This window comes from Schistocerca cancellata, chromosome 7 (genome assembly GCF_023864275.1).
Source record: "Schistocerca cancellata isolate TAMUIC-IGC-003103 chromosome 7, iqSchCanc2.1, whole genome shotgun sequence".
Lineage (NCBI taxonomy): Eukaryota > Metazoa > Arthropoda > Insecta > Orthoptera > Acrididae > Schistocerca > Schistocerca cancellata.
Genome location: NC_064632.1, coordinates 480,883,431 through 480,899,383, shown reverse-complemented (window position 1 = coordinate 480,899,383; position 15,953 = coordinate 480,883,431). Strand labels below are relative to the sequence as shown.

At 41.5% G+C, this 15,953-nt stretch overlaps 1 protein-coding gene across 1 annotated transcript in view; it reads right to left on the bottom strand.

Moving 5' to 3' along the window:
• The window catches only part of LOC126092090 (somatostatin receptor type 4-like), a 389,704-nt gene that overhangs the window by 89,733 nt on the left and 284,018 nt on the right, over nucleotides 1–15,953 (bottom strand). Inside the window, exon 3 of the mRNA XM_049907513.1 lies at nucleotides 12,085–12,290. Coding sequence (XP_049763470.1) covers nucleotides 12,085–12,290 — 206 coding nt within the window. The remainder of the gene's footprint in view (nucleotides 1–12,084; nucleotides 12,291–15,953) is intronic.

Genomic DNA, 15,953 nt, shown 5'->3' with positions numbered 1-15,953 from the left:
TTATTGTCACGTTTCGGAAAGACACTAACAAAAAGACGAGGACTAAAATATGGGACGTAATCTCAAAAACAAAATTAATAATTTACGTTCAAAGCGCCTAGAACCGCTCGGCCACAGAGGCCGGCTCGAATTTAGGCCCACATACAGTTGTTCCCGTGATAGTAAGCATGTTTTGACAGAGGGCGAACGAGTAAATGGCATAAAAACTTTCCTGGACGATCGAGGTTAGGACTTGGATTTCATCCTATTCATAACTTCGGAATTTTTAAGCTTCCCCATCTATGATTATACAGGATGCAACTGGTATAGTTGCAGTGATTTTTATATGTGGTACCTTAACATGTACACACTTTAGTGTGTTGACTGTTTTTTCGCTGTATGGCACAGTCTTCCCACAGACACACCACACTGTTTACGACCTGATGTTTTCTGTATGGCTTACATGGACCGCGCAGTGGACTACGAGCAACGACTAACCTTTTTTCGTCCATGCTGCTGCCTCTGGGTCACAGGGTCCCAGTTTCAATTCACAGCTGGGTTGGGGATTTTCTCTGCCCGTGGACTGGGCGGTTGTGTTGTCCTCATCATTTAATCATCATCACCATCATTTATGACAGTGGCTAGATAGGACTGTGTAAAAAAATTGAACTGTGTAAAAACTGGAACAACGGGCGCTGATGACCGCGCAGTTGCCCCCCCCCCCCAAAACCAAACATCATCATCATCATCATCACCATTTGCGTCCATGCGTCCACACTTCAATACCTGACCTGCTGTCCAAGGGAAAACAATTCCCTATGGTTTGCTCTTGACACAAAATGGCTCTGAGCACTATGGGACTTAACATCTGAGGTGATCAGTCCCCTAGAACTTAGAACTACTTAAACCTAACTAACCTAAGGACATCACATATATCCATGCCCGAGGCAGCATTCGAACCTGCGACCGTAGCAGTCACGCTGTTCCGGACTGAAGTGCCTAGAACCGCACGGCCACCGCGGCCGGCTGCTCTTGACACATTTACTTGGAGATACTAACCAGCTTAAAAACATACAATTTCTACTAACTACAAGTATTAGTCTGCAAATGACGTAAATACTCATGTAATGTTGTTCAGTACACTTCCTCAGTCACCAGTAGAAATATCTGCACTTATACCCGTTACACCCTGTATTATTGAAGAAGAGACCAATTCGAGCCACTTAAAGGGGACCACACCGTGGTTCAGGTCCAAAAAATTGATTTTCGATTTTCATCATATTTCGATAGATTAAGGTTTTATTTAAGTACCCTGAAAAGGATTTTGCTGAAAAACAAAATTTTTTCGAGCATTTAAAGAGCATTTACGTACCATGTGTGTTTATGTGCCTCGCCCACTTTTCTGTCACCCACTGTAAACCCACCCATTGTCAACGCTAAGCCATATGGAGATGCCATTATTAGCAAAATAGAATGTGTAGGCCATGTTCAAAAACAGTTGGGAACAAGGCTGAGAAAACTAACTGCTGATATGAGAGGAAAAAAATTAGAAGATGGAAAATTGTTGACTGGACGGGGTTGGTTAACTAAAACTGAAATAGAAAACTTGCAGGTATACTATGGGCAGGCAGTTAGGAGAAATAAAGAAAATCTGGAGGCACTGAAGAGAGATGTTCGGGCCATTTGCTTCAATAAGGCCTCTATTGATGATAAGCTATGTCACGGATTGTGTCCATCAGAAGAAAATTCGTGGTGCAAATACAATAAGGCTCAGCCAACTGGAGGATTTTGTTCTCACCAGCATTCTCTTCCTGCTGCTGTTATTACAACAATTAAACCTATTTTGAGAGACTTAGCTCATCCTGACCTTCTAAAGAAATGTCTGCATGGGCAGACACAGAACATAAATGAATGTTTCAACAGCATAGTTTGGAACCGCCTTCCTAAAACTGTATTTGTAGGCATGCATACAATGAAACTAGGCGTTCCTGATGCTGTTATTACGTTGAGTTGTGGTGATACTGGAAAGTGTTGGGTACTGAAAAAGCTGGGAATTAATCCTGGTGAAAATATGATCACTGTGCTGCAACAATGCGATAAAATGAATTTAGCTTTGCAGACAGGTCAGCATCAAATATGGCCAAGAAAGGAAGACAAACATCCGGGAAGGTGGAAAAGAAGCTGGAAGACCTGCTAGAGGCCAAGGAAGGGCCATCATATGCAGCAGGACAGTTTTAATTAACTCTAAGTGACAAATTTCAAAAGTTTTTCTTTAAAGTCAATTTCCCGCAAACTAAAATGTTCAGTACATACGCTCCATTACATAAGAAACTGCCATAGATAAATGAATGAAATTTTCAGAGACCCTGCGTAACATAAAAAACATTCATTAATATTCCCCCATTAGGAAGTTCACAAAAAAATATTTTCTGCAGAAAATAGTTAACATTTTTGTTAATAAATTTAAAAAAGTATTTCTTAAAAACTATAAAATGGATAAAGTAAATTTTAGTACAGTTTACTCTATTATCATCATGTAACATACAGTAAAAATATTAAGGTCCTGCATCAAATAGTTTTTTCAGAAATGGGTCAAATACTTTGCTAAATTAACATGTGTTGGATAGGCAGGGCGTGGTCCCCTCGGTACGAACATGCTCTAAATAGCGAGGACAGCAAACGAAGTGACGCGAAGTGCATTTTTTGTGATGAAACCGCGACCAGTTGCTTTATTAATGTCATTTAAAAACCTTTTATTTTCCCTCCACCTAACTTTCGAGCCATTCGTTTTTCACTGAGATCGTGGAGATGACATGTAGTCCTGGAATATACGCCATTATATAATGAATCGTTTTAAAGAGCCATACTTGCAGCTTATGTATTTATATGATGTCTCTGCGATATCTGCGACTAGCTGTTGCTGCTACAAAATATAGAGTACCGGTAAATGTCCACCACTTAAGGATGAGCCTACATAGGCTCGAAAAGTTTGGTCTTAAATAAATTTTTATAAATTAAGTGGCTATAGATTGCTAATTTCACTCACGATCACAGTATTTAGCGTCCCGAGTGGATAAGGTAAAAAATAAAAATAAAAAAAACTTGAAATTAAATTTGCTAAATGGTCCATTCTATTGGGTGCGAACGAGATAATGACATAAGATTGTTGGAAAGTATGAGGGTTGCCCTGAAAATAATGCATCACCTTTTTTCTCAGCCGAAAACATTATTTTAAGTCTCATTTGTGAGCGCGCTAAGTTTCCAATACTTTCGATAGATAGCATAGCTGCAGGACAGTTTCAAAATGGCGTCTGTAGGTGATGGACGTTACAAGCAAATGCCGTCATTGAATCTCTCACTGCAGAGAAAGGAACTGAGGGGAATATTCACAAACGCTTGCGCAAAGTCTATGGAGCATCTGCTGTCGGCAGAAGTACAGTTAGTCGCTGGGCACGGAGGGTGAGGTCATCAGAAGGCGGTTCAGCGGAGCTCCACGAATTGCAGCGGTTGCGGAGACCATCTACGGCTGTCACACCTGACACACCTGATCTAGCCCCCTTAGACTTCCACTTGTTTGGGCCATTAAAGGACGCCATTTGCATACTTACTTGCGCCAAGTTGTTGAACTATTGATTAACGGCTTCTATAACTTCATCATCACTGCTGTAGCGTCGTCCATTCCAAAAATCTTTCACTTTTGGGAGTAAGTGATATTCACTTGGGTCTAAGTCCCGAATATATGGCGGATGTTGAAACATTACCAACTGAAACTGCTGAAACAAATCCTGTGTCACTCCTGCAGCGTGCGGACGCGTATTATCGTAAAGTTGTCGAAGCGTCTGACAGCAGACCGCTGCATCTATCGGCTCATCTCTAGGCATGTAGTCGATGAGCAGAATACTCTTACGATCCCAGAACGCTGAAGCCACAATGTTTCTGGCGCTCAAAGTTACATCTACTTTTTTCGGATTCGTTGGAGATAGCGACACGCCATTACATTGACTGGCGCTTTGTTTCTGTTATGAAATGTGACACCCAAGTCTCGCCGTCTGCGACAATGTGATTCAAAAATTCATCATCATCCTTATCAGAGCGACTGAGAAATATCAATGCCTCTGCCGTTCGTTTTGATTTGTGTTCATCTGAGAAATCCATATGTGACACACTTTTTTATAGCCCAGATCTGCAGTAAAGATCTCGTACAACAGAGTTCTTGAAATGTCTGGAAAGAGTGAAATCCACTAATTGTAAGCCGCCTATCTTTTTGGTTTTTTGTTGCACTGTTTCCTTTTCGTCGGTGAGTCACCAGTGAGGGCCGGATCGATCTATCTTCGTCGTGGACATTTTTCTGTCCGCCATTAAACATGATACCCGTACAGTACTCCCGAACTGGCGCTTCTATCATCACATTACCAATGTAAAATGTCTATGAATTTCGATGAGTTGGACTTTTTGCACGTTTAAAAAGCGGGTAACACTGTATAATTCACACTTGGTCGCATGATCAACTTTGTAATACATTTTAAAGTCGCACAGATAACCAGTAAGCAAACCTATTGGACCGTATCTGCCAGCACACTGATGCAGATGAATACCAAGGTCAGTGGTGGGTCGGTGGTGGTGGTGGTGGTGGTGGGCGAGGGGTGTGGAGGGAACGCGGTCACGTGTCAAAACAAAACGTTCTTTATTTTCCGAACGATCCACGTGTGTGACGTAGGTCTCATGTATCTCAAGGTACCGTTGATATGATATAAGCTGTACGATGCGATTACCCGCGTAATGAAGCCAAATTACAGGTTAAAAGAAGACGAAGTACAAGAATGAAGTCTTGGACTGTGCAACACATATGGTGTCAAGACAACGAACAGCGATGGAACATGGTAAAAGGTGAAAAATAGGAATGAAAACAGGTAAGGTACAAAAGATAGTTGTGCAGGAAAGTTTTTATGTGTACGTTGTAAACAAATTGTGTGTTTGCTTTTATTACATACTTCCGGTTTCCAGTCTTGAAGGATCCAGAGTGAATTGAGAGAGAGAGGCACGCTGATTTTCGTAAATGAACTAATGGATGATAGCTGAAGAGGGGTGAAATTTGGAATTTGTGATGGCAACAGAGGTTATTCAATTTGCAGTTGGCGTTGGTAATAGCGAGAGAACTTCACAGAACTGTAGATTTCTCGGTTGTAATGTAATTTATATAAGATAAAATACTAACGAACCTATATTCCAATTTTCATACCAACTGAAGTCCTTAGAACGTCTAATTAATGTGTTTTTGCAAGATATATGTAAACGGAGAAGGAAGGACACATGTGAAACTTTGAAATTTAAATAATTAACTTCATTTGATACTGATAATTTTAAATTTATAAGGTACAAGCAGCTTCAGTTTTGTTAAATAAATAATTTTGAAGCAAGAAGTTCTAATTTTATTGATTAACTTCCATAAACAAATTTCGTTGGCTAACTTTTGTAAACCTAAGTACTTTTATTTTTGTTAAACAAATCATTTTGAAGCAAGGCGTATAATTTTCCTGGAATAACCTTTGTGTGTATACGGAGTTTCATTTTGTTAAAGCAATAATTTTGAGTAATTATTATCTTCTTTTGTAATGAATTTTAAAATGAAATGGTATGGGAACGGCATATGTTAATACGATAAGGACGCACACGCCTCGAAACTGGGTCAAACTTGACCATCTGGTGTGTGGTAGCTGTCAGGGCCTGCTGGCGCTTGGAACTGCTGCCGTAGGAAATGAAACGAGACGTGACGACAACAGGCAGGGAGAACAAAACCGCTGGTCACAACCACTGACAGATCCCATTCGACTACTTGTCCATACCAGGGGCAGCCAAGACAAGTACGAGCTGCAAGGGCAATGTTGCCCGCTGATGTACCCTCCGCTTACAAAAGGGGCAACCTGTCTAGCCTTCTGAATGCATGTGGAATACCATTAGTCCACGTGAGACGAAAAGACCTGCTGGGAGAACATTTTGACACTGCATTTCACCATTATGTTCTTATGAACTTATAGTTAAGTGTTACACAAATGTCCAACCATGTTTTACGTCAACACTAATCGTCACCAGCAGTACTACATGCTGGAGGTCATTAACCGCTCATCTACTGAAAGACAATCCATGATGTCATCACCACTTGTACATACGAACTTTTATATACCCATACACGAAAGAAAATGTTCAAATGTGTGTGAATTCTTATGGGACTTAACTGCCAAGGTCATCAGTCCCTAACCTAAATTACCCTAAGGACAAACACACACACCCATGTCCGAGGGAGAACTCGAACCTCCGCCGGGACCAGCCGCACAGGCCATGATTGTAGCTCCCTAGACGCTTTATTTTTTTTTATCTTGTTCGTTGCATCTGCTCTGGGCGGACGTCGTAAGATATCCGTTTAAGCTCGTTTTTGATCGATTAGCTCAGTTTTTTTATTGCAGAGGGCTGCTAACCCTCTGACCGAACACGCTGAGCTATCGTGCCGGATGCTAGACCGTTCGGCTAATCCCGCGCGGCCCCGTACATGACTCGATTAAAGACGTCATCTTGTAGAACACAATGAAGATTACTTCAGCTTTACGTGATAAGTGTGTGCGCAATGAACTTTTGAGGTTTGGTACACTATAAACGATAAGCCATCACATTTAGGTTATCTTTTGCCAATTTGAACGCCATCCACGATGGTTAAGATGAACAGACTGTGAATCGACAGTAATCACCGATCTAGGGAAACACTCTCTTATTTTCATTCTCCTCTTCTTCTTCTTCACGCGATCAGGCCCAGAGGACCGTGCGCCACCACAGTTAGAGCTCTCCATCCTTCTCTGTCTTCTGCTATCTGTCTCCAGTTTTCCGTGACTCCCAGCTGCAACAGGTCTTCTCTCACTCCATCGATCCACCTCTTTCTAAGTCTTCCCACTGGTCTGCTGCCTGACGGGATCCAGTCCATTGTGATTTTGGGCCATCTTGTTGCCTCCATTCTAACAACATGTCCAGCCCATTGCAGTCTTTTGCTTCTCATCACTCCCAAGATGTTAGGCTCCTTGTACAGCTCTTCTAATTCAGTGTTATGGCGTCTTCTCCATTATCCAGTAGTCTTATCTCTGACTGGTCCAAATATTTTCCTGAGGACTTTCCTTTCAAATGTTAGCAGTCGCTTAAGGTCTTGTTTTCGAGTGCTCCAGGTTTGAGAACCATAAAGTCCTACTGGCATTATTAATGTCTTATACAACCGTAGCTTTAGTTGTTGCGAGACACTTCTACATTTTAATATAGGGTCTAGAGAGTGATAGTATCTGTTTCCCGCCTGCAGTCGAGCTTTTATCTCTGCTTCAGTTGATGTTACTTCTGTAAAAAATGATCCGAGATATTTGAACTCTTTCACATGTTTATACCTGGTGTTGTTCACAATTAAATCTTGAGAGTTCTGGATCTTTCTTCCTATGGTCATATACTCTGTCTTTTCAAAGCTAATTTGTAGACCGATCCTAGCTGCCAATAACTGCAAGGTCTGGATACTTCTCTTCAGATCTTCTTGTGTGCATGCTAATAGTGCAATGTCGTCTGCATAGGCCAGATATGTAATGTGTTCATTACCAATTTAAATGCCCTTGGTGTTTTCTTTGTTGAAATCCCGCATCACCTTCTCAAGTGCCAGGTTGAAGAGGACAGGTGATAGCCCATCTCCTGGGCGTAATCCTGTTACAACTTGGAAGCTTTCTGTCATTTGATTGCCTACCTTAACCTTAAGTTTTGTGTCATTTAGGCATACCTCTACCAGTTTGACCAACTTCTTTGGTATACCAAACTCTGTCATAGTTCTAATCAGGCTAGGTCTATGTATACTGTCGTAAGCCTTCTTGAAGTCTACAAACAGGAGATGTATCTCTCGTCCGTATTCGTACATTTTTTCACAGACCTGTTTTAGGACAAAAATCTGGTCCGTGGTTGATCGCCCTGCCTGGAAACCTCCTTGGTATTCTCCAATTATGTCTGTTGCTATAGGTTTTATTCGTTCTAATAGGCAGTTGGAGAAGATCTTATAACAGGTGTTGAGTAGCGCTATGCCCCTGTAGTTGTCACGTACAGATTTGTCTTTCTTTTTATATATGGGGCATATCACAGCTACCTTCCATTCCTCTGGTATTTCATGTTTTACCCAAATTTGCTCGATTAGCTTGTGGATTTTGAAACAGAGGATTTCGTCTCCAGCCTTGAGAAGTTCAGCAGGTATACCGTTCTCACCTGGACTTTTACCACTCTTAAGGTTTTTAATCTGGTTCCTTATCTCTTCAATGGTGGGTGGAGGATATTCTGGGTCTACTGTTACTGGTTCATCAAACTCAAGTAGTTCGGTTGGTTCATCAGAGTTTAGTAATTCTCTGAAGTATTCCATCCATCTTCTTCCAATTTTTTGATCTTCTGTTAACATTCTTCCATTGGCATCTTTTATGAATCTGTGTTGATGGTATGTCCCTCCTTTAAAACTTTTCACTTTTCTATAAAGTACTTTATACCTATTTCCATGAAAGTCTTGTTCAGCTTCCTCCATGATACTTTTAACATATTTTCTCTTTGCTTTCCTCAATGTGGCTTGGGTCTGCCGTCGTGTTTCTTCAAACTTCGATTTTTCTTCTTCTTGCATATTGCTTTGTATCCACAGTAGTTTGGCCCTTTATCTCTCCCTGAAAGCTCCCTCACATTCCTCATTGAACCACACTCCTTTTCCCCTAGTTCGCTTTGGGATTACTTCTTGGGCTGTTTCTATTCTAAGAAAATATCGACTCATGCTAGAATTTCCCTATCTGTGAGTTTTAATTTAGGTTTCAACCTACCGTTATGGCAGTATGAGTAAATGGCAGTGTGATGGTAGATACACCAGTTCTTGTCAAACCGCCAAAGATAAGCATCTTCTGGTGTGTTTGGTAATTGGAGCTGTGGTTAAAGGACCAGCCTGCACTGTTGACGTAGTGGGATGTGCTCATCCTCATGATGCGAAATTAATAGCTACTGCACTGAATAGTAGCAGCTCCAGATCACGTAAACTATCAACGGCTGATCTCATTTACCTCCATATCCACATCCCGTGAAGCCAGTCGCCTGAGGACGGCACGGCGCTCGGTTCGTATCGTTGGGAATTCCAAGAGTTTTAAGGACGGAGCTTAATTTTGTTGTATCGATAGCTACGGTGCCACAACGTAGGTGCGCTCTGCTAGGTTGGCACTACGACAGAGAACGACGACAACGCCCTCTAGCCGGCGCTGCGCAGCTCTACGAGCGCCGCTACAGATTCAGCCCATTTGATGCTGAGCAGACGACCAAGCAACACTGTTTCTACTTCATAGGGGGCCATTGCAGATTTTGTTACTTCAGTTACTTCCATGAAAGTTTGCCCAAATACTAGTAGCAGTTAGCGTTGACACCTGTACACCTTGGCACCTACGTGCTCATCTCAGCCAAAGTTAAGTAAAACCACTTTTAATTGCAGTACCAAACATTTCATCTTTTCCTGCTCCTACTCACTTCCTACATTCGGCCTACCCTTCAGTTTACAGGAGCAGACCCAAGCGTCGCCTACCAGGCGGGATACAAAAAAATAAGTTTATTATGAGAGTATTTTCTAGATTTATTGCATAAATCATTGGATGCCCTGGGTTTAATCATAGGGGTGTAATTTCAGATCGTCCAATCGAAAATGTAGCTTTCTTGTTCATTTTAATACCATAAAGAAAAGTGAATATACTCTTGAAATTTATTCACCGTTCAGGTACAAAAGTAATCTGTTCTAAAAATGCTAAGTACAAAAATTTCCATCTTCTAAGATTCAAAATGTTTTGTGTAGTTTTATCAAATTTATTTTCTTGGACATGACACATCTTCAGATTCACCGAATTAGTTACATCGAAAATGGCAGTGTTGGACCCTGCCCCATCTCGGAAAAGTTTTAGCGGCTACCCAGATCTCTCGGGTAGCGATGTCTGACAAGGAATCAAAGAACGTGCTATCTACATTCAGGAGAGGATAGAACTGGTGCTTCTGCACAGAGAAGAAGTACAGGAAATCCGGTAAAGTACAAAATATGCCAACCAGTGCACTTGATTTTCGACGGTTTACGATATTGTTACAGAATACATGTGGGAGGAAACCAACAACTTCTGACGTCCAAAATTCAAGCACGGGAATAGGACCAGGATTTTTTTTTCCTTACTCAATTTTAAACACTACAAAAACATTTTGGCTGGTTGTATGTAGAACGAACAAGCGCACAACGCTGAAATGTAGGCAGGTGTATCATAGGCTGACAAATACAGGGCGGTAAAAATAAAAGTGTGCTTGAAAATATTTCATTCGCCTCAAGGTAAGCATCTTAACCCTCCATTACTCGCTCGAAAATTTGTGACATCGTCACTTGCGCAGATGACTGGTGTCATCCACAAAGCAAGCTGTCCATTTGTATACTTTGAACAGTCTTTATGACTGGTTTCATGATAATTTTTTAAATGTAAATATAAAACGTTTAATACTTGTACACAGTATAATATATTCTGACGTTTGAAACAGTTTGACCATTCGAAGAACAATATCTTCAGCTGGATTACTGGCATTACATGGTCCCCCTTGATGCTTACCGACGTACGGTTCTAAATTCAAAGTGTAAGCTGTTTTTACATGAGCCAAAGCAAACAGTTTTAACCCATACTTTGCTGGTTTACTAGGAATATATTCTCTGAAAGGGCAGTTTCCTCTAAATGTCAAAAGCTGTTTGTCAACAGTAAGATATTCAGTAGGTGAAAAATATTTTTGGCAATTGTTCGTGAATAGTTCAAGTAGCTCTCTGATAGTTCTGATAGCAGCCAACTTGTCAGTCTCTCTGCCAACACCTCTGTCATGGATATTATCAAACCTCAGACATCTCAACAGAAACCTGAATCGGTTTTCACTTATGCATAAATAACATGATCGAAGTCCGTTTCCCACAATTTCGATATACTCTTCCTAGAACATCTCAAAGATCCACATAGATATAAGAAACCAACAAAAGATCTGATCTCTATCGCACTTGTTTCTTTAGCGTCCCTTTCCCTAGACAAGTTACCACGAACTTAATTGTCATGTATATTAGTGCATGTTGCGATAATGCTTATTATGTTTTTATCCAAGAACAAATTCAGAATTTCTATTTCTGTCTTTTTGATACGAGCTCGATTTTTTGGTCCATGCAAATGCGTAATAAAATTACGAGATTTATTTCTAACACTGGTAGGATATTTATTTTTCCTCCGTTTAGTTGTTCCATCTTTCCCTATAAAAATGCATCCTCTTAAGTGTCTTCTTCCTGTGATTCATTTTCATCATTTTATGACACTTCTTGTTCTGTCCCTGAATCATGACTGCGTTCATAAACAGAATCTTCAGTCTCTGAGTCGGCGCTATCATGGTGAGCATCTTCATCACTCAGCTCATTGAACCATTCCAACCGTACATTAGGATCTCTACTGAACTCTGTCTGAGGTTTTTTGCCTTTGACATTTCTTCCACACTTTAGAAATAAAGACAATACTAGGTAACGTGGAAGGTAACTGCAATCAGTTTCAATACGTCTAAATTTACGCAATAAAGTGATACAGACGTACTTTGTTTCAGATTGTGGCAGCAGAGCTCGCGCGGATGACAAGTGTCCTCCAGACTATAATAATGTTTCATAAACAATGTATCTTTCGTTACTGAAAGCCAACAATGATTGAAGCTAACAACCGGAGAGTTAACAGTAAGGTACTGGAAATGGCGCGAACTGAGTCCAGCCCTGTCAGACAAAATTGAGCGGGAAAGTCATGTAGATGACGAGTGTCATCCGCGCGAGCAACAGAGGGCTAATTTCCGTCATCCACTGCCAGAGCAGATGATGTTAGATCGTCTGTCTTAAGGTACATTAAATATTTTCTGGGTTATCTTTATTACGCCCACTCAGCAGAAGTTTGTTATTATACCGTTGTCCTCCTAAAGCGGTTAAGTTCCTTTTAAGTGGTACTTTATACCGTGGTTTTACTGGTGAAGCAGTTGATGGTTGTAGTGGTGTGCACCCACCTGTGGCCGGCGGTCATGTCGCAGCGGCGCTGCATCACGTGCCAGACCTCCCAGCAGATGGAGGTGTAGGCGGCCGCCATGATGCACGTGGGCACCACCAGGATGAGCACCAGCATGTACAGCTCGTGCAGCCGCCACAGCGCCTCGTGCTCCCAGTCGCGCACGCACCAGAACGCTTGCACCTTCAGGCCCACCGGCAGGTGGATCTGCGCACACCGAGGAACAGTATCGTGAGGCACGAACTAAGCTCTCTACATCTACATCCATACTCCGCAATCCACCATACGGTGCGTGGCGGAGGTCACCTCGTACCACAACTAGCATCTCCTCTCCCTGTTCCACTCCCAAACAGAACGAGGGAAAAATGACTGCTTATATGCCTATGTATGAGCCCTAATCTCTCTTATCTTATCTTTGTGGTCTTTCCGCGAAATGTAAGTCGATGGCAGTAAAATTGTAATGCAGTCGGCCTCAGATCCTGGTTCTCTAAATTTCCTTAGTAGCGATTCACGAAAAAAACACCTCCTTTCCTCTAGAGACTCCCACCCGAGTTCCTGAAGCATTTCCGTAACACTCGCGTGATGATCAAACCTACCAGTAACAAATATAGCAGCCCGCCTCTGAATTGCTTCTATGTCCTACCTCAATCCGACCTGATAGGGATCCCAAACACTCGAGCAGTACTCAAGAGTAGGTCGTATTAGTGTTTTATAAGCGGTCTCATTTACAGATGAACCACATCTTCCCAAAATTCTACCAATGAACCGAAGACGACTATCTGCCTTCCCCACGACCGCCATTACATGCTTGTCCCACTTCATATCGCTCTGCAATGTTACGCCCAAATATTTAATCGACGTGACTGTGTCAATCGCTACACTACTAATGCAGTATTCAGACATTACGGGATTCTTTTTCCTATTCATCTGCATTAATTTACATTTATCTATATTTAGAGTTAGCTGCCATTCTTAACACCAATCACAAGTCCTGTCCGAGTCATCTTGTATCCTCCTACAGTCACTCAATGACGACACCTTCCCGTACACCACAGCATCATCAGCAAACAGCCGCACATTGCTATCCACCCTATCCAAAAGATCATTTATGCAGATAGAAAACAACAGCCGACCTACCAAACTTTCCTGGGTCACTCCAGATGATACCCTCACCTCCGATGAACACTCACCATCGAGGACAACGTACTGGGTTCTATTACTTGAGAAGTCTTCGAGCCACTCACATACTTGGGAACCAATCCCATATGCTCGTACCTTAGTTAGGAGTCTGCATTGGGGCACCGAGTCAAACGCTTTCCGGAAGTCGAGGAATATGGCATCCATCTCATACCCTTCATCCATGTTTCGCAAGATATCATGTGGGAAAAGGGCGAGTTGCGTTTCGCAGGAGCGATACTTTCTAAAGCCGTGCTGGTGCATGGACAGCAACTTCTCGATGGTCAAGTACAGCTCGATGTGGATTAGATAACTTATCACTGATCAGGCCTGAGTGCACTGCAAGAAGGCAAGCGCGAAAGTGTCACGGAGATGTTCAGCCAACTACAGACGCTACAACTTTTCAATGACATGTTACATGATAGTATTCTGTTTCTACATTTCCAACGTAGGAATACATGTCAGTTGTATGCCATAATTATACTTTCAGTGTTAATGGTTCTCTGTTTTTGTTTACGTTCAGTCAAAGATGGAGGTAAAGATGTTCTGTTCCTTCACTTTACCACTGATACAAAAGTATGTTGTTATTGTTACCTATGCATTACAACTGTACTATCTTTGATATAACTTGAATGCCGAGGGATTCTTCCACTTTAAGTGCTCGTCTTGTTTTTCCAGTGATGTCTCTCCATTTCACAAGAGACATGACTGTCAGGCAATACTGACCCTACGACTTAACTTAGAAGATAGATTAAGGAAAGCCAAACCTTCGTTTCTAGCATCTGCAGACCTAGAGAAAGATTTTGACAATGTTGACTGGAATACACTCTTTTAAAATCTGAAGCTGGCAGGGGTAAAACGCAGGGAGCGAAAGGCTAGTTTGTACAGAAACCAGATGGCAATTATAAGAGTCGAGGGACATGAAAGGGAAGCAGTGGTTGGGAAGGGAGTGAGACAGGGTTGTAGCCTCTCCCCGATGCTATTCAATCTGTATATTGAGCAAGTACTAAAGGAAACAAAAGAAAAATTCGGCGTAGGTATTAAAATCCATGGAGAAGAAATAAAAACGTTGAGGTTCGCGCGATGACATTGTAATTGTGTCAGAGACAGCAAAGGACTTGGAAGAGCAGTTGAACGGAATGAGCAGTGTCTTGAAAGGAGGATATAAGATGAATATCAACAAAAGCAAAACTAGGAAATTGGAATGTGGCCGAATTAAGTCGGGTGATGCTGAGGAAATTAGTTTCGGAAATGAGACATTTAAAGTAGTAAAGGAGTTTTGTTATTTGGGGAGCAAAATAACCGATGATGGTCGAAGTAGAGAGGATATAAAATGTAGACTGGGAATGGCAAGGAAAGCATTTCTAAAGAAGAGAAATTTGTTAACATCGAGTATAGATTTAAGCGTCAGGAAGACGTTTCTGTAGCCTTGTATGGAAGTGGAACGTGGACGATAAATAGTTTGGACAAGAAGAGAACAGAAGCTTTCGAAATGTCGTGCTACAGAAAAATGCTGAAGATTAGATGGGTAGATCACATAACTAATGATGAAGTATTGAATAGAACTGGGGAGAAGAGGAGTTTGTGGCACAACTTGAGAAAAAGAAGGGACCGGTTAGTAGGACATGTTCTGAGGCATCCAGGGATCACAGATTTAGCTTTGGAGGGCAGTGTGGAGGGTAAAAAACGTAGAGGGAGACCAAGAGATGAATACACTGAGCAGATTCAGAAGGATGTGGGTTGCAGTAAGTACTGGGAGATGAAGAAGCTTGCACAGGATAGGGTAGCATGGAGAGCTTCATCAAACCAGTCTCAGGACTGAAGACCACAACAACAACATGGCTGTCAGTATTTTAAGACAAATTATGTCAAGTATTTGTACAATTTCTCTGGATAATTTAGATATCGTTCAGCTTCAACGGAAAGTGCTTTTAACTAATTTGTTGTACCCTGTAAGTACGAAAAGGTAAATCTGCAGCTATATATTTGTTGAGCTTTGCTATTTTTGTATGCATTGTACTTCCATAATTTTTTAATGTTTATGTTGATAGACATCCTGGGTGATGGTTAAAAACCAAAACCAATAAGTGAGTAATGGCACAAATAAACAGCAGATGATTAAAATGTTTTTTCTAAAATACTTTACAGCTGTTTGAACCCCAACTTATGGAAACGCTACAAGAGAGGTGTTATGCATCACGGTATAGTTTACTGTTGACATTGAGGGTCTACGTTCCTACAATGAGCAATTAGAAGAGTTCAAGTTAACAAGGAGGCTTACCACCAGTTATTCTTCCTGCGAAACATTCACAACTGGAACACAAAATGGGAGAAGTGACTGTAAGGTGGATTGCTGAGTCAAGAAGTAGATCTTGAGTTAGACTGTGTACCAACCATTTCAAAGTATGAGGTACTCACAGTGGTGGGTTCAGTCAGAGTATTCACAGGCAGCAGCACAAGTTCAAAATAGTCGTGGCTTCGGTACAAATTTGTTAAAATGCTTCTACTTTTTGCACAATATTTGGTACGTAGGACATCCGTAAGTGAAATGCATGATACTTAATGTCCGCGGCGGAAAATTTCCGCAAACATGCAATGATTGGAACTCTTATACTGACTGGTCCGACCGCTTGTTATGTATTACCGAATGTAACTTCATACAGCTGAAGATGGGATATTGAAAGCTCCAAACCG